The sequence below is a fragment of the Cricetulus griseus genome, chromosome 2 (assembly GCF_003668045.3).
Source record: "Cricetulus griseus strain 17A/GY chromosome 2, alternate assembly CriGri-PICRH-1.0, whole genome shotgun sequence".
Classification (NCBI taxonomy): domain Eukaryota; kingdom Metazoa; phylum Chordata; class Mammalia; order Rodentia; family Cricetidae; genus Cricetulus; species Cricetulus griseus.
Genome location: NC_048595.1, coordinates 205,129,565 through 205,147,410, shown reverse-complemented (window position 1 = coordinate 205,147,410; position 17,846 = coordinate 205,129,565). Strand labels below are relative to the sequence as shown.

The 17,846-nt window shown below is 38.2% G+C and overlaps 1 protein-coding gene across 2 annotated transcripts in view; it reads left to right on the top strand.

Moving 5' to 3' along the window:
- Positions 1-17,846, top strand: part of Map3k2 (mitogen-activated protein kinase kinase kinase 2) — an 80,352-nt gene that overhangs the window by 52,037 nt on the left and 10,469 nt on the right. For both annotated transcript variants that reach the window (XR_003482285.2, XM_027400670.2), the window contains exons 6-13: positions 2,680-2,793; positions 3,522-3,609; positions 7,145-7,275; positions 8,473-8,552; positions 9,542-9,609; positions 9,745-9,837; positions 12,099-12,305; positions 17,577-17,725. Coding sequence is in view for 1 of the 2 variants with exons in the window: in XM_027400670.2 (XP_027256471.1) it covers positions 2,680-2,793; positions 3,522-3,609; positions 7,145-7,275; positions 8,473-8,552; positions 9,542-9,609; positions 9,745-9,837; positions 12,099-12,305; positions 17,577-17,725 (930 nt within the window). In the remaining variant the exon portion in view is untranslated. The remainder of the gene's footprint in view (positions 1-2,679; positions 2,794-3,521; positions 3,610-7,144; positions 7,276-8,472; positions 8,553-9,541; positions 9,610-9,744; positions 9,838-12,098; positions 12,306-17,576; positions 17,726-17,846) is intronic.

Genomic DNA, 17,846 nt, shown 5'->3' with positions numbered 1-17,846 from the left:
GCTAACCCCATGTTAGCTCAGGCCTTCCATCCATCCACCATGGCGGATGGCTAGGAAAGACGCTGCGAAGCAGCTGCATAGAGATCTTGTAGGGCAGTGTAAGGGGAGTGTCTAGGGGTACGCACAGGCTCAGGATTGGTGTGCCTCCAGGCTTGGAGGGTTTGCCCTGTGTTGATTGGTCAACTGCTTGTTATGGCCCACAGGCCCTCCCAGGGTGGTTGCTATGCTCTGCACTTGTCTGTAAAGCACACCCAGAGCCGTAAAGCATAGCACCACCACCTGACTTCTGATTGTTTCCTTGCCACGAGGCAGGCATCTGACCTCCTAGTGACCAAGGCAAGGTCAGGCAAGCATGTGCTAGGCTGTCATGGCTGCTGAAATGGGGAGCTGGTCCCCTCATTAGGGAAACTTCATCTAAGAAAATACATCAAACCCTGTGCAAATAAAATACATCAAAATAGCTCAAAGATGAAAATACTCTTTTAAACAAGAAGACTCTGAATTTACCATAAACAGCATAGTCTGATTGCTTATGTACAACATAGAATCTTTCTCTGCTGAATACAAGATAGTTCATTGCTCTAGGAGCTCCAGGGGCTGCAGCAACACCAGCCAAACTGTGTCAGCCCCTTCTGCCTGCATCAGCTTACAGACACAGAGCCACAGCAGGACCTGGATAAGAATCCCAAGAAGGTAGCTGGGCATTGGGGGCACACGCCTTTTATTCCAGCACTCGGGAGGCAGAGGCAGGCAGATCTCTGTGAGTGAGTTCAAGGCCAGCCTGGTCTACAGAGCAAGTGCCAGGATAGGCTCCAAAGCTACACAGAGAAACCCTGTCTCGAAAAAAAAAAAGAAAAAAAAAAAAAAAAAAAAAGAATCCCAACAAGGCAAAAGAATTTGTTTTTATAAGTACAAATGTATGTCTTAAACAGGATCTCTGAACAGAGTAATAGATATTGTACTATGGCAATATCTTGAAATTTTATTTTTCAAATAACTTGGGGTTTCAATTTCTCGTAAGTGTATATCCTACCCAGTCTCTTCTGGGTACTGTATCATATGTACATGCTGGCCAGGTTTTCAGCAGTCAGCCTGGGGTTCTTAGGATTCTCTACATGCAGACATGGGGTGAATCCCCTAGAAGGCAGATGATTAACTGCAGCTTAACTGCCCTAAAGGGGCAGCTCTCTGGATAATGAACTTTTCATGCCCCCTCCTCATTTTCCCCAATCCCCTACCTAGACTCTTTTCCCATATAAATAACTTGACCTTGAATTATTGCCTCCTAACATGCTTTTCAGGGAAAAAGACATCCTACCTTCCAACCCCTTTGTCCACCCCTCTTCCTTCCCCTCCCTCCCAGGGTATTTTGTGAGCAGTAGCAAATGAGACTAAGATGATGCATACTAGCACAAAACTAGCTGCACATAGAAATTGGAAGTAAACTTTTAAGTACAAAGTAGACAAATGTAAGCACAATAAAAGAGTTCACATTAGTCCTGGCTTATACTTACACTTGGGAAATTCTCTCTCTTTTTTTTAATTAATTAATTTTTTTGGAGACAGAATCGAATCTTGCTGTTGGCTGGCCCAGCACTCACTTTATAGCCTAGGATGGCCTTGACATTGTTTTCATAAAACACTCTACAGAGTGTGATTTCTATAGTAGTTCCTGGGTTTGGGTGCACCTCTAGTGCTCACCCTTTGATATGTACTGAATAGCATTTGCTAAGGGCCTGCTCTTTGCTGTATTCTGCTGGAAGGGAGCCTATCTTCAGGGATTTATACTGCAGAGGACTCTCAGCTAAGTAGACTTTACATTTAAATATGTTTCACCTGCTTTGCTTTTTAGAGATGGTGTCTATTTGTTTTTACTGTGTTCCTTTTCCACTGAAATGATACTTTTATATCATTGACAGTCTTCTTAAGCTGCAAGAAATTTTTTTATTTAAAAAATAAAGCTTTTGATTTTTGTAAATTATGTGAGTCATACTTTTTTTCATAGACCTCTTGGGTGCTTTTGTCCTTTATAATATCTTAGCCATGAGAGAGTACTGATGAAAGTAAGTTTCACATTGAGGGTTTCCTGAGATGATTACTCATTTAACGCACGTGTTCTAGGGTGTAGTGGTCAGTCACCAGGATCAGAGATGAATACAGGTGAGCTGTAGATTTCAGGTATGTGGCTGATGATGTTTTCCCATGGTAGTTGTCACTAATACTCAGTTTGTTTCGTTGTAAAAACCAGGCAGAGTGTAAATCTGTGGTTACTACTATAAAAAGAACTAAAAATTTTATTTGTGCAAATGAAAAGTATTTTATATAATTTGTGTGTGTACCCTTCAGTGTTCATAGGCATGAATATACTTACTATACCTTAAATTTAGCAATGTTGTAAATATCATAGATATTTACATAGATAATTAATTTTTAGATATATTTACTAGAAGAATATAATGGTTAATAAGGAAAACATTTTAACTCTTTACATTCATCCTGAGACTTTAGTGGTTAGTGGTGTTGGGATAGAGGAGAGAGATGCATATACTCCTTAGACTTTTATTGCAATAATAAAGCACAAGATGTTTTGAGATTTACAGTTCCCCCAGTAATGGAGCTGCTTATGGAAGATTTTGACCTTGTGTGATGTCTGCATGATTCCTGTCTGTTTTTGTTCAGTTGGTAATTCCGTTAACTACCCAAGATGACTTAGACAAAGCTGTGGAACTGCTGGATCGGAGTGTTCACATGAAGAGTCTCAAGATATTACTTGTAATAAATGGAAATACACAGGTATGAATTGGGGTTGTATTTCTCACTGAAGATTGTAGTCATTTAATATATTTTAATTTATAAAATGTGAATTTATATAATTTTCATTGCTGTAGCTTAATATGCTTGTTTCTCAAAACTATATAGTCAAGAATTACAAATAAGAATATATTATACATGTGAAACAAATAGAAACTGGCAACTTGGGAAAAATTATGTTAGAATGAAATGTCCGTTTTGTATTTTTACTTTTTACATTTATTTTTTGTGGATAGGGTGAGGTATACACATGACACAGGCACATGTATGAAGATCAGTTCTCTTCTTCCCACATGTTGGTTCTGCATCAGAGGTTGTGTCATCAGGGTTGACAGCAAGCACCCTTACTTGCTAAGCCAACTTACTGGCCCTGAAATATCTTGTCTTGTCCATCTTCTCCCTGCTTCAACCAACCTCCCTCCCTCCTCACTCCCTTCCCCAACTCTTGCCCTCCTCCTCCCTCCCCCACCCCTTCTTCCCTTCCTCCCCTTCCTCCCTGTTTCTGAGCACAAGTGTTCTTCCTGCTTTTGCTTTCCATCTAGCTAGCATGGTAGGCTTGTGCCACTCTTTTGATAAATTAAATTTGTAAGAGTAGATTCGAAAAGGCCCAACAAGAATGGAGAACAGCTAGGTTGTGTTTTAGTAAGGGGAGGATTCTGATGAAAGCTTCAGATGGGAAGACTAGCATTAAGTGCTCTTTTCTCTTCTAGGCTACTAATTTAGAACCATCACCATCATCAGAAGATTTGAATAATACACAACTTGGTGCAGAGAGGAAAAAGCGACTATCTGTAGTAGGTGAGAAAGCCAGGGTCTGATTAAGGAAATGATTTCTCAAATCCTTCTCATCTTTTAATGTAAGGTAACATGAACTATATCCCTGATAAATAGTACTTTGTCTGTATGCTCTCTGCAATCATATCCTTTAACTACTTTATCTTAACTGTTATTCCAGAGAAATTAATTTCACATATTATAGGACTAGCAATAACCAATTGAAAGTATTTGTTTATACACAGAATATTTTAATACTCAAGCATTCAAATAAAACCTCTTGAAGAGGTTTTAATGATATGAGTAGAGAGGGGAAGTAACTGTAAGATATTAAAATGAGTAGACTGGACTCTTGTTTCTAAGTTTTCTAGGGTTTTAGGTATTGCCAGAATATGCTATCAATATAAATGTGGCTAATAGTAACTAGATTGTGTTTTATTTTTGCTTTCTTCATATCCAGTTTTATTTATCATGAATAATGAATTCCTTATACCTAAGCTTATGATGTAAAGAATTATGATCCTGTGTGCTATATAAGTAAGGTGGCCTTATTGGGACTGGGTAGACAGAGGTGTTCTGAACCCTCCATGTTTATTGCTGTGAAAACACTGACAAGGAGCTGAAGAGATGACTCAGTGGTTTGCTGTTCAAGCAAAGGAACAGAGATTGATTCCCTCCCAGCACCAGTGTCAGATGGCTCACAGCCATCTGTGACCCTTGGTCTAGGGGATCCAACAATCTTCTGGCCTGTTCTGGTACTAACATGTATATGCATACATGTATAGTCACTTTTACACATGAATAAAAGTAATAAATCCCCTGCCCCCAGGGTTTTCCTGTATTGTTTTGGAGGCTGTCCTGGAACATGCTCTGTACACCAGGCTGGCCTCGAACTCACAGAGATCCGCCTGTCTCTGCCTCCTAAGTGTTGGGATTAAAGGCGTGCACCACTAACGCCTGACAATAGGATTTTTTTTTTTTTTGGTTATAAGTTCTTAAAGTATCATTAAAAATACAAAAAAAACATTAACAATATAAAGGTGTTTTGTTACTTAAAGAACAGCTGATGTAAAAGTTTTCAATAGGGTAGAAAATGTAGTCATTCCAGGCAGCATGGGCTCTTGTATTGAGGCATAGATTTAAAAGGGAAAGTAGAAGAGGGAAGACAGGTAAATAGAGAATAGAAAGCAAGAGAGCAGGACAAAGTAAGACATTTGGGTAAAAATCTAGAAATGACTGCAATAGAAAAAGTGTGTCAACAATGAATGAAAAAATTAGATTAGCTCGTGAGTAACCAAAGCTGTTGTTTATGTTCTTTTGTTTTGTAGAATAAGCTGTTTTATGATCGTTCTTTTTTTGTGTCTTGTCTCATATAAATCTATTTCACAGAACTGCATATATGACCTGCAGAGATAATACATAAATAGACACAGCTTGTCCTCATTCAGATATATTTGATATTACTTAAAAAAAAAAACAGTGAAAGAATATTTGAGCTGAATTCAAATTATGGCTCTTTCTCAATATAAAATTAGTAACTTTGCCCTTGCTTTTAAACAGTAGAATTAAAGCCACAACCAGAGCACTTGTTTCACGTCTCAATCTGAGGCACAACTACTCTTAATTGTACAAGAAGTAAAGTACAAACAACCACTTCATTTCAGTTGTTAGACAGAAAAAGCTTAAATACACTAGTTAAATTGCCATTTTGAATTCCTCAGTATTAACCTAGTAGTAAGTATTTTTGTTGTTTGATTTGGTGCCAGGATAAGAAAAAAGCTGAAAATTGTGCAGAATTTCTATGAGTGTGTTAGCATGCCCATTATAATGAATGAAAAGAAATAGGATTTTATAGCTGCCTGCCTTCTCAGTTTCCTCTTAGTAGTTAAGTATATTGGTCTCTTATTTATTTTTTATTTTTTTTAAAGATTTTATTTATTATGTATATAACATTTTGCTTCCATGTATATTTGCACATCAGAAGAGGGAACCAGATCTCATAACGGATGGTTGTGAGCCACCATGTGGTTGCTGAGAATTGAACTCAGGACCTATGGAAGAGCAGTCAGTGCTCTTAACCTCTGAGCCATCTCTCCAGCCCCTATTTTTTTTTTTTTAAAGAGTATTCAAAAGGAGTAAAAAATATCAAGGATGCAGTGATGACTGTGATCATAGCTATTCCAAAGCCTGCATGAACCCTGACTAAGAACTCAGCCCACACTTCTTTTCAGACAACAGATGAGGTCTCTGCACATCTAATAAGGTGTTCTCTTGCTCCTTCTTCCTACTTAACAAAGGAGCCCTCTACGTACGCCTTTTCCCCTCTAAACTTAAATAGAACTTAAATGCTTACACCACTTATATATCTGTTTACTTTTTAAAAACTGCAAAGAGAGCAGAAAACTATGTTAATAAAGCATTATTTCCTGTGAACCAAGTAAAAATTAGGCTTATTATTGTTTCATAAGAGTTATGAGTAATTAAATGAACTGTTTAAATGAATGCCAGGCTCTCTTCTATTTTTTCTTAAAGTATGAAGGTTTTTGTTGTTGTTGGGGGGGGTGGGCAAGGTCTTCTATAGGTTGGCTTATCTGGAACTCTGTAGATAAGGCTGGCTTTGAACTAACAGAGATCTGCCTCCTGGGAGCTGGGATTAAAGGTATGTGCCAGTACATCTGGGGAATTATGAAGACATTTAGATGCAAGGAATATAGTTTTCCACAAAAATGTAGTTTTAAGTAATAAAAAATAGGTTCAGGATACTAAATACAAAATAGGAGGCAAATGACTAGGAAGCAGTCTCACTTCAGGGTTTCTAAAGATTAAAGAGAGTGAATAGAAAGAGTATCATGTAGCCAAATGTGCATAACATATGTTTGTGGTTAATGAATTTACCACCACAGCATTCTTACCAAGAAGTGTTGTAGTGCTACTGTGTTCATTGATGTGAAAACAGACCAGTTGCCAAGACACTAAGATGGTGACTTGCATTGGAATTTAAACCATGCCTGGTAGCAGAGCCCTTATTCTTTAACTGTTCCATGATATCAGTGGCAAATATGTCAAAGGCTAGCAGATACAAATTATCTTTGGAAATTCAAACTCTGGTATAGCACTTTATATAGCTCTCATGTGCTATCAGCCCATGATACAGTTGTCAACAGTCAGAAAAACTTGCTTAAATATAAATTGGCATATTCCTTTTTTTTCTTCTTTTTTCAAGATGGGGTTTCTCTGTATAGATTTGGAGCCTGTCCTGGAACTTTGGCCTGGAACTCACAGAGATCTGCCTGCCTCTATCTCCCTAGTGCTGAGATTAAAGGCATGCACCAACACTGCCTGCCTTTAATTAGCATATTCGAATGAGGTTGTAGAGTGTGAATTTAGAGAGGCTGCAAAAAGCTCTGAACCTGAATATTCTGATTACATTTTTGTAAACACTAGATTTCATTTGCTAAAGTTTTTCATTTTTATGTAGTTAGAAATATAACCTATTTAATTGAAACAAAAATTAGTTTACTTGCTGACCATGATAAAACTTAAAATTTTTCTTTTTGAGGTCCCACTAATAGAGATAGAAGTTCCCCTCCCCCAGGATACATTCCAGATGAACTACACGAGATTGCTCGAAATGGGTCATTCACTAGCATCAACAGTGAAGGAGAGTTCATTCCAGAGAGCATGGACCAAGTAAGCCAGAACTGGATGTTGTTTTTCACTCTATGTAAAGATGTTACTTACTGGTCAGGACCAGTGTGATTTGGCAGGCACCTTGGGTGTGTGTGGGGGGTGTGTGTGCGCAAGAGTGTGTATGTGTGTGCATACATGTGTATACATTTTCTCTAAGTGAAAAAATTGACAAAAAACCCTGCTCATTTATATAAGCCCTTTTTGTGTTGGTATGTAAAAAAAATACTGGAACAACTGGTTTTCTTGTAATGATCATCCATGACACATTTGGTTTATAATCTTAGATTAACATTCAGATTTTTAAATGAACCAACCTTTCTTTCTTTCTTTCTTTCTTTCTTTCTTTCTCTCTCTCTCTCTCTCTCTCTCTCTCTCTCTCTCTCTCTCTCTCTCTCTCTCTCCTCTCTCTCTCTCTCTCTCTCTCTCTCTCTCTCTCTCTCTCTCTCTCTCTCTCTCTCTCTCTCTCTCTCTCTCTCTGTCTGTCTGTCTATCTTTGTTTTTCAACATAAGGTTTCTCTGTGTTGCCTGGGCTGTTCTGACACTAACTTTGTACATCAGGCTGACCTGGAACTCAGAAATCCACTTGCCTATAGAGGGCTAAAGGCGTGTGTACACCACCACTGCCCAGCTTAATGAACACTTTAAGATAGAATAAAATTACAAATACTTTATGAAGCTGAGGTTTGCAAACTGTTTATAACATTTTAAAAATACTTCAGCTTTGTAGTATTGAGATTTTTTTTGTGGAGTTGCTGTTAGGTCCTTACATTGTACTGAATGCCCACAGTACTGCAGCATTTACACCTCCTAATGTAGCAGTCTCTGTATTATGCGTCTCAATTGAATAGGGCCATTGTTCAGTTTTCAGTAAGCAAAATTACTTTAGCTTCAATTACTTAACTATAGAAAACTGTATTTTCCCTTAGAAAATTTTGTAATCATAGCTTGTTTATTCAGGGTGTTTAAAAATAAATAACTCTGGAAAGTACTATTTGTTGCAGAGTTTCTTTTGAAGATCTTAAAAGAATTCTAAAATTGTGGGAAAATTCGCATACATTTCTTGATGTGCTAGAAGCAATTGAATCATATACTTTAAATGAATGAGGTTTATGTTATATTATACCTCAAGCAGTTTTTTAAAAAGTAACTTTCAGTTATTAACAGGAAGAGTCATGGTGGAACTCTTTATTTTCCTAGATGCTGGATCCATTGTCTTTGAGCAGCCCTGAAAATTCTGGTTCAGGAAGCTGTCCATCACTTGATAGTCCGTTGGATGGGTAATGATTATAGTTCTGCTTCTTAGTACACATTGATACATATGTTATCAATAATTCTTTTATCTACATTCTGAAGAATGTAGCTGATCAATGATTGTCTACACTGACAGCAAGTACAGTTTTCTGTATTATGAATAAATCTTTTAACCTCATGGAGTTCAATATCTCTATTGAACTATCTCTATTGTCACATTATGTTTTCTTTTTCTCTACTATTTCTGCTTGTCAAATTCTTGTTTGAAGCAAGTGCAAACTTAAAATTTACATTTGTTTATTATATGGCAGCTTTTGAAACTCATAAAATTTCTTATGTTTGGTTTTGACAGTTTCTTTTTAAAAATGGTAATTTTTTATTCCTTGTATGCATGACATGCATTTGTAAGGGCTCCCTCTCTTGTTCTCAGAAGGACATTGCTCTTTGCAGTCTTTCCAGAGCACAAAATTAGTATTTGATGCTTCACTTGTTTATTTCCTCTGACTTCTTTATGAAAATAGATACACATTTGGAAATTGATGTACACTTTCCTCTACCCATACCTGTGAAACCTGTGTGTTAGGGTTTGCTTCGGGAAATCTACTCTGCCTACTCCCCCACAAAAGAAAGAAATGTTGTAGTGTCCCATCCTGAATATTTATCATTAATGATTGATAAGTTAAGATTATATGTCTTTTGTATAGATTTAGAAACAGTTTCAAACAAAAAAAATTTTCCAACATTAAACTGAAATACAGGTTGGAACCTCCATGGCTCCAAATATATCGTTCTTACCCCTATATGTAGTAGATGGTTTTAAAAGCTTGGCTTTCTGTCTGTGTGTACCAAATGAGTGTTTCAAAGAAGTTTCTCTTTTTAAAAATTTATGTCAGTATTAAGTGAGCTCCTTTACACACATATTCAATGAACACACACACATAACCCATTTTTAATTTAATTTAATTTTGATAACATAACCCATTTTTTAATTTAACTTTATAATTTCTATTTATAGAGAAAACTATCCAAAGTCACGGATGCCTAGGGCACAGAGCTACCCAGATAATCATCAGGAGTTCTCAGGTTAGACTGTAAATCCTACACACTTGAATGTTTATGTCTTATTTTGGCTGGGAGGGGAAATTTTTTGAAAAAATTAAAAATGATAGATATGCTTTTCATTATTAAAAATATGATAGCATTCTTATGTCTTAACAGACTATGATAACCCTATCTTTGAGAAGTTTGGGAAAGGAGGAACATATCCAAGAAGGTATCATGTGTCATATCATCATCAAGAGTATAATGATGGTAAGTTTCAAAAGTCAGACTTCAAGAACAAATTAGGGTTAGCAAATATTCCAAAAATGATCACATATTTAAAAAGCCTCATATTTATGGTAACCAAATAACTTGTTCTTGAGTCACTTAATTTTCTGATAAGGCATTAAAGGCATTAAAAAATGCCTTTATCAGTAATGGTAGCACATATCTTTAGTCTTAGTACTCAGGAGACAGATCTCTATGAGTTCAAGGCCAGCCTGGTCTACATAGTTAATACCAGGACAGCGAGTTACACAGAGAGACCAGGCTTCAAACAAAAATAAAGCAATGAGCCTTTTTGCTGGGGATGCGGCTCAGTGGTAAAGTACTTACCTAAGGCCCCGAATTTGACCTCTGTCAACCCTCCAAAAATGCTTTTTGAGAAAATCAGGTTATAAGTAGAGCAAAATAGTATAATGGTTTTATGCCAACTTGTGATATTTATGTTTCACTACAAAGCAGTAATTGGAAATGGTATAAATTAGAAATTTACTCCCTGAGGATGAAATTCATATTTGCTTTGTCTCTTTAAGAAAGTAAATTGGTTCTGAGAAGGTAGCTCAATCAGTGAAGTGTATGCTGCTCAAGCATAAGAACCTGAGTTCAGACCCCCTGAACTCATGGAAAAGCTGGGCACAACAGCATATGCCTCTAACCTGAGCTTGGAGGAGAGGATGTGGACCAAGTGGATCCTTGAAGCTTAGTATAGGCCAGACTAGTTGAATTAGTGAACTTCATGCTCAATGAGAGGCCCCAAAATAGTACTTCAATAAATAAAGATGGCAGTTGGGCATGTTGCTCATGCCGTTAATCCTAGCACTTGGGAGTAAGAAGTAAGTGGATCTCTGTGAGTTTGAGGCTACCCTGTTCTAAAGAACTAATGCCAGGCCAGCCAGAATTACAGAACTATATAATTATACCTTGTCTTAAATAAACTAACTAACTAAATAAAGTAACGTGGTTATGCCCTCGTCTTAAGTACACACACACACACACACACACACACACACACACACACACACACACACACACACACACACACACGCAAACACACACACGGTAATAAAGGTGGAGAGTGATTGGAGAAGATACCCAATATTGATCTTGGATCTCCACATGCATGTATACATATTCGTGTACCAAACTTGTCTTAGTCAATGTTCTATTGTTGTGAAGTGACATCGTGATCATGGCAACTCTTCTAAAGGAAAACATTTAATTGGGGCTGGCATATGGCATAAAGTTTCAGATGATTAGTCCATGATCATCATGGTGGGGAACATGGCAGTAGACAGGCATGCAGGCAGGAAACAGAGAGACTGAGCCTGTTGTGGGCTTTTCCAACCTCAAAGCCTACCCCCAGTGACACACCTCCTAATCATTCCCAAACAGTACATCAACTGCAGCCCAAGCTTTCAGATATATGAGTCTATTGGGGGCATTCTTATTCAAACCACAGTATGTGCATTGTATTTTCATTTTCTATTTATCTCTTGATAAATATAAATATTTATATAAATATAAATATCTATTTCAGTTTCTTCTCTCATGGGAATAAATGTAGATATATCAGTATCTTAGTGTGTGCTCTACTACTGTGATAAACACCATGACCAAAACCAAGTTGGGGTTGAAAGGATTTATTTTACTTAGCACATTACTTCTCTTCAGAGAAGTTAGGGCAGGAACTGAAGCAGAAGCCATGCAAAAATTCTGCTTACTATGTGACTCTCAGGGCTTGCTCAGCCTGCTTTCTTATACAATCCAGGATCATCTGCCCAGGGGTGGCACCACCTACAGTGATCTGGGCCCTCCCACTTCTATCATTAATCAAGAAAGTGTCCACAGGCCAATATGATGGGGGTAGTTTCTCAATTGCGATTTCCTCTTCCCAGATGACTCCAGCTTGTGTCAAGTTGACAGAACAAACAAAAAGAGCCAACCAGGACAAACAGTATGTCTCTGCTACCTGTAACTTTCCAGCTTGGTTTTATGTTTATTTTAAAGCCATTATTGGAAATGAAATTTTTTTTTCTTCTGTGGTTATCTTGTGCACTTGAGTATAAGTGCATTTTCTTATAACAGAGCACTTGGATTTGTATATACTATCACCCCTCACATACATAATCATGTTATTTCAGCTTTTTCCAGGCTATTTTGCAGGACTGATTCTTATTCTACATTATAGATGTTTAGATATCTTAAAAGTGTAGTAGATTAATAAAGTTAATTCTCTTTTCACTTTGTAGGTCGTAAGACTTTTCCAAGAGCTAGAAGGACCCAGGGCACCAGCTTCCGATCTCCTGTGAGTTTCAGTCCTACTGATCACTCCTTAAGCACTAGTAGTGGAAGCAGTATCTTTACCCCAGAGTATGACGACAGTCGAATAAGAAGAAGGGGAAGTGACATAGACAATCCTACTTTGACTGTCACAGACATCAGCCCACCCAGCCGTTGTAAGTAATAGAAATATATAGCAGAACATTCGCATAGTTTTGTATTAACAGGAATAAATGGCAAGTCAGAACTCTGGGAAAAACACTCTTCATCAGAGATAGTAGTGTGATTTTAAAGGTGGCTAGGCCTTTAGGAATAAGTGGATATTTCATCTAATTACTTTAGTTAATTGTTCTTCACTTTATTAGGAAAATTGTTACTAATTGTTCCTATCCATTTTATTCTACATGTCCATGTTAAACACTGAGACTTCCTATGTAACTTCTAAGAAATAGCCTAGTGAGAAGGTTGACTTGTGAGAAAGAATTACAGCATAACATTTGTTAGATCCTATGTGTAAAATTCACTAGTTGTGTGTATCAGACTTTCATCAGACAAAACCTTACTAAACCACTTAAGGGAGGAAGGATTTATTTTGGCTCAAGGTCTTAGTCTGTAGTCCTTGGTGCCATTGGTTCTAGATCCATGATAAGACAGAGAGAGAGTACTGTGGTGATGGACACGTGGATAGAGGGTACAGGCTTCATAGTAATGAGAAACAAGCCTGGAGATGTGGAACTTGGTTCCTGCCTGGGTTAGGCTTAGTTTTAGGTTTAGGGAGATGAGATACACTTCCTCTAGCAAGGCTCCACCTCCTGAAGTTCCAGAACTTCCCCAAATGATTCCATCAGGACTGAGTAGCTGTCTCTCTCTCCTTATTCTTTATCTTTGAGTATATCAGCGTGTGTGTGTGTGTGTGTGTGTGTGTGTGTGTGTGTGTGTGTGTGTGTGTGTGTTGGGGGGTTATTGTTACACCTATAACCTATAAGTTTGTTTTCTTGTTGCTATAACAAAATACCTGACCAAAACTTAAGAGTTTTGACTTAAGAGTTGAGGGATAAAGTCCATCATAGAAGGGAAGGCACATGGTGGGAACTTGAAGGGGCTAGTCATGTTGAATCTGCAGTCAGGAAGCAGGAAGAATGGTGGTCCCGAGTTCATTTTGTTCCTTTATCTTGGTCTGGGGTTCCCAGCCCATGGGATAATTGACACCCATGTTCAGATTGGATCTTCCCTTTTCAGTTAATCCTCTCTGGAAACACTCTCACAGACATTTTTACTGGCATGGGGATATTTTTTGAGACTAGGTTTCTCTGTGTAGCTTTGTAGACCAAGCTGGCCTCGAATTCACAGAGATCTACCTGCCTCTGCCTCCTGAGTGCTGGGACTAAAGGCGTGTCACTACCACCCAGTGACATGAGGATATCTTATTGAAATAATAGGACTATAGTGGTAAATGAGATCAAATTGCAAAGTATTTGAACTTTATTATGTCAAGAGTATTTTTACCTGCTCCAGCTCAAGGACATATATTGTAGCAAAATTTGTATGATCTGAACCTCTTTTTTCTAGTATTGTCTTTCTTTATTTTTATACCTATAATCCCATACTATATTGCTATTTCACCGTTCTTGGCAGCTATCTTTAAAGAGATTGAAAATAAGAGGGAAGGGTCTGGAGAGTTGGCTTGGCAATTAAGAACACTGGCTACTTTTCCAGAGGACCAGGTTCAATTCCCAGCACCCATGTGGCCACTCAGAACTATCAGTAACTCCAGTCCCAGAGAGCCTAATGTCCTCTTCTGGTCTCTGAGAACACTAAGCAGACATATGATGGACAGACAAATATGCAGGCAAAACACCCATACACATAAAATAAATAATAATAAAAAAGAATAGGAAGGAAAATCTTTGATGTCTTTCATTCAGTTTAGTTGTTTCTGTAGATCTTCATATAGAATCAAGATTCAGTATGAAATTCTTCTTACTTAGAGAATTGAATTTAACCCTTTTTTGTAATAGAAGTCTATTCATAATGCATTCATTTAACATTTGTTTGAAAAGACCTTATTTTTCCTTAATTTTTTTAAAAGATATTTTTCTGTATGTAGATTTCCCTAAAAAAATCAGTACTTTCAAATCATATCTTGTCTTCTGGTCTACATATTTTTCAAAGAGAAATTCAGTTTTAATTTTTGTCTTCTTTCCTTAGCAAACAGTGTGCTCTTTCCTGTCTGTGGCTGCTTTATATATTTCCTCATTGGTCCTGTACTCTGCACCTATGCCCTTGTCTTTGTTCTCTCACTCTTGCTCTCTTTTGAGAGTTTTCTCTTTTGATTTGTGATTCAGGATGTTGAGATGTATTCCAAGCCGACCTCAAATTCCCAGAGTATTGGAAGATGACCCTGAACTCTTGATCTTCCTCTCTCTACTTCCCTAGTCTGGGATTTAAAGGTTTACTTGTTTATGATCTTATTGAAGGGACATTTTCATTTCCAGCAGTTTCATTTGACTCTATATATCTGTTCTTCCATGTTGTCTTTCTTCTCCATTTGGACCTTTAACATATTAATTGGTTTTTTAAAAGATTTCATATTTTTATTTTTAGGTGTGTGTGTGTGTGTGTGTGTGTGTGTGTGAGAGAGAGAGAGAGAGAGAGAGAGAGAGAGAGAGAAGAGAGAGAGAGAGAGAGTGAGAGATGAGTGTGTGTGTGTGAGAGAGAGAGAGAGAGAGAGAGAGAGAGAGAGAGAGAGAGAGAGAGAGATACCGAGCTAAGCACATAAATGCAGTTCTAATGGAGACCATAAAAGGACATCAAATTCCTTGGAGCTGGAAGAGTTATAGGTGATTGTGAGCCATCCAATATGTATCCTCTGCAAGAGCAGCAAGCACTCTTACTTGCTAAACCATCTCTTCAGCTACCATATGTTTTTGTGTTTTTATTTTAATTTTAAATTGCTTTTGTGTGTAGTTGTGAAAATTAAACCCATTGAAAGTTGTGTGGTGTTTGCACACACCTTTAATTCCAGCACTTGGGAGGCAGAGGCAGGTGGAACTCTTGAGTTTGAGATCAGCCTGGTCTAGAGAGTTAATTCCAGGACAACCAGGGATACACACAGAAACCCTGTCTCAAAAAACAACCCCCCCAACCCCAAAACCAATGCTTTGTGCAGGCTACCACTGAGCTACATCCTCAGCCTATTCAAAATTTCAATTTCCTGAGTTATCTTGAGTCTGGTTATGCTGATTATTTTCTTTTGTGATATCAATCCCCCAGTCTGGACAGGGTCTCTGTGGCCTTGGCTAGTCTGGAACTCCCTACGTAGACCAGGCTAGCCTTGAACTCACAGAGATCCACCTGCTTCCCCCTTCAGAGTGCTAGGACTAATGGTGTACACTACTATGCCTAGGGTTTTGTGTTGTTTTTGGGGGTGTTGGTTTTTTTGTTTGTTTGTTTTGGTTTGTGTTTTGAGATAGGCTTTCTCTGTGTAGCTTTTGAAGCCTGTCCTGGAACTTGCTTTATAGGCCAGGCTGGCCTTGAACTCACAGAGATCCACCTGCCTCTGCCTCCCGAGTTCTGGGATTAAAGGCTTGTGCCACCACCACCAAGCTTGGTTTGTTTTTCAAGTTTGCTTTTTAATGCTTTTTATAATTTTACATGGAATTCAAGATGTTACTTATATGATAATGAAGACTGAGATAAATAAAATTTATGCTTGGGCATATGTACAACTCTTCTACCTAGTTCATTTTTATGATGAATTGAGTCAGTAGATGCCTAGTTTACTGGGTTGGTTATTTTGTTTGTTCCCATACCTAGGCACTATGGACTTCAAATTCCTCTGAGATGACTTTCTAGATGGTTTATAAATAATCCTGCTCTAGTGCCAGCATTTAGTACTTTTTTGTGTCTGCTTCTCAGAGAGGGAAACTCTCTATGTCCTCACCCTGCTCCCTTAGCAGTAGGTTACTGCTACTTATAAAAGCCTAGGATAAGGGAGACAGCCTATGTCTTCAGTCTTTAGTAGGCCCCGTTCAGTTCTCAGAGATGGGCTTTATCACAGATGATGCCCACTTTTTGGAGGAGAAAAACCTCTTAATGGTCAAGGCTACAGGTTTTTCAGCCCTTATTCTCAAAGGTTTTTTGTTTCATTTTCTTCTCCACTGCTCTAACATAGTGATAACGGGTTTCATTACTCTTCTTCAAGAAGTTTCTGGCTGTTTGGGCTTTTTTGGGGGGGACTGAGGGATGGGGTGGGGTTCAGATCTCACTCTGTAGCCCTGGTGGCCCGGAACTCTCAAGGGAAATCTACCTGACTCTGCCTCCTTAGTGATAGGATTGAAGGTATGTGTCATCATGCCAAGAAGTGGCTCTTACTTTTCAGGGTGGCTGTCTATCACAGGGCCATTCCATTCTCTATCCTTGATTACCAAGGCTATGATCTCTGCCTCCTGTGTGTACAGGGAGGAGGTACACAGCAAAGTTGCTTTTCCTGTGGTTCAGTGCTATCATGGCAGCCCACACTTGTTCACAGGGGAGCTTAGCTTTCCTTACTTGCTGGAATAGATTTCAGAATGAAAAGAAGCTTCACAGTTTCTTTTCTTTAATTGGAGTGCCTCCTTTTCCTTAGATTTTAGGTTAGTTGGGTGCCCTGTAATCTGTTTTCCAAAATGTTCAGTAAAGGTTATAATTTTTTCCAGGTGGGGTAGTACACATCTGTAATTCCAATACTTGGGAGCAGAAGCACCAGAAGTTCAAAGCCAACCTGAGCTACATAACAAGTTACAGAGCAATCAGCTCTACATAGTGAGACCCTGTCTCAAAACAGACAAAACTTAAAAAAATGTTATAGGGGCTGGAGAGATGTTTCAAGTGGCTAAGTGCACTAGCTGCTCTTCCAGACGACGTAGCTTTGATTCTCAGCACTCATGAGGTGGTTCACAACCATCTGTAACTCCAGCTCCAGGATATCCCATGCCCTTTTCTGGCTTCCAGCACTGTATGCATATGGTACACATGCCATATGCATGGAAAACACCCATAAATAAAATAAAGTTACAATTTTATTGATTGATTGATTTCTCCTATAGAGATGGGAAATGATACTCTTTCCAGATTTCTGTATTATAGGTAGGACTGAAAAAACTACTTACAAATACTTGTAATTTGCTGCCATAAAAATTGGAAAACAGGGTATCTTATAGTTGGTGGCATCTTAGATTAAGTGAAAGATGGCTGTCACTTTGTAGCTGGGAAAAGAAAATCTTCCTGGGAAAAACTGTGTCATGAGATACTTTAGTTAGAATTCTTAGAAGAATAGGGAGAACATTTTTGAAAGATGGGGATCATTATAAATTAAATGGTCATAATTTTCCCTTGTATCTAGAATGTTGAGGGATGTTACTGCATAGCACTTGACTACTCCATTTTAAGAAAATACTTTTTTTCAGCACCTCGAGCTCCAACAAACTGGAGATTGGGCAAACTGCTTGGCCAAGGAGCTTTTGGTAGGGTCTACCTCTGTTACGATGTTGATACCGGAAGAGAGTTGGCTGTTAAACAAGTTCAGTTTAACCCTGACAGCCCGGAGACCAGCAAGGTAAAAGTCACCATGCAGATTAATTACTTAGCCATCACAAAGCATTTTTTTCTTGGAGGGGGGAAAAAAACTCAAAACCAAAAACAGGGCTACTAAGATTACTCCAAGCCTAGACACCTGA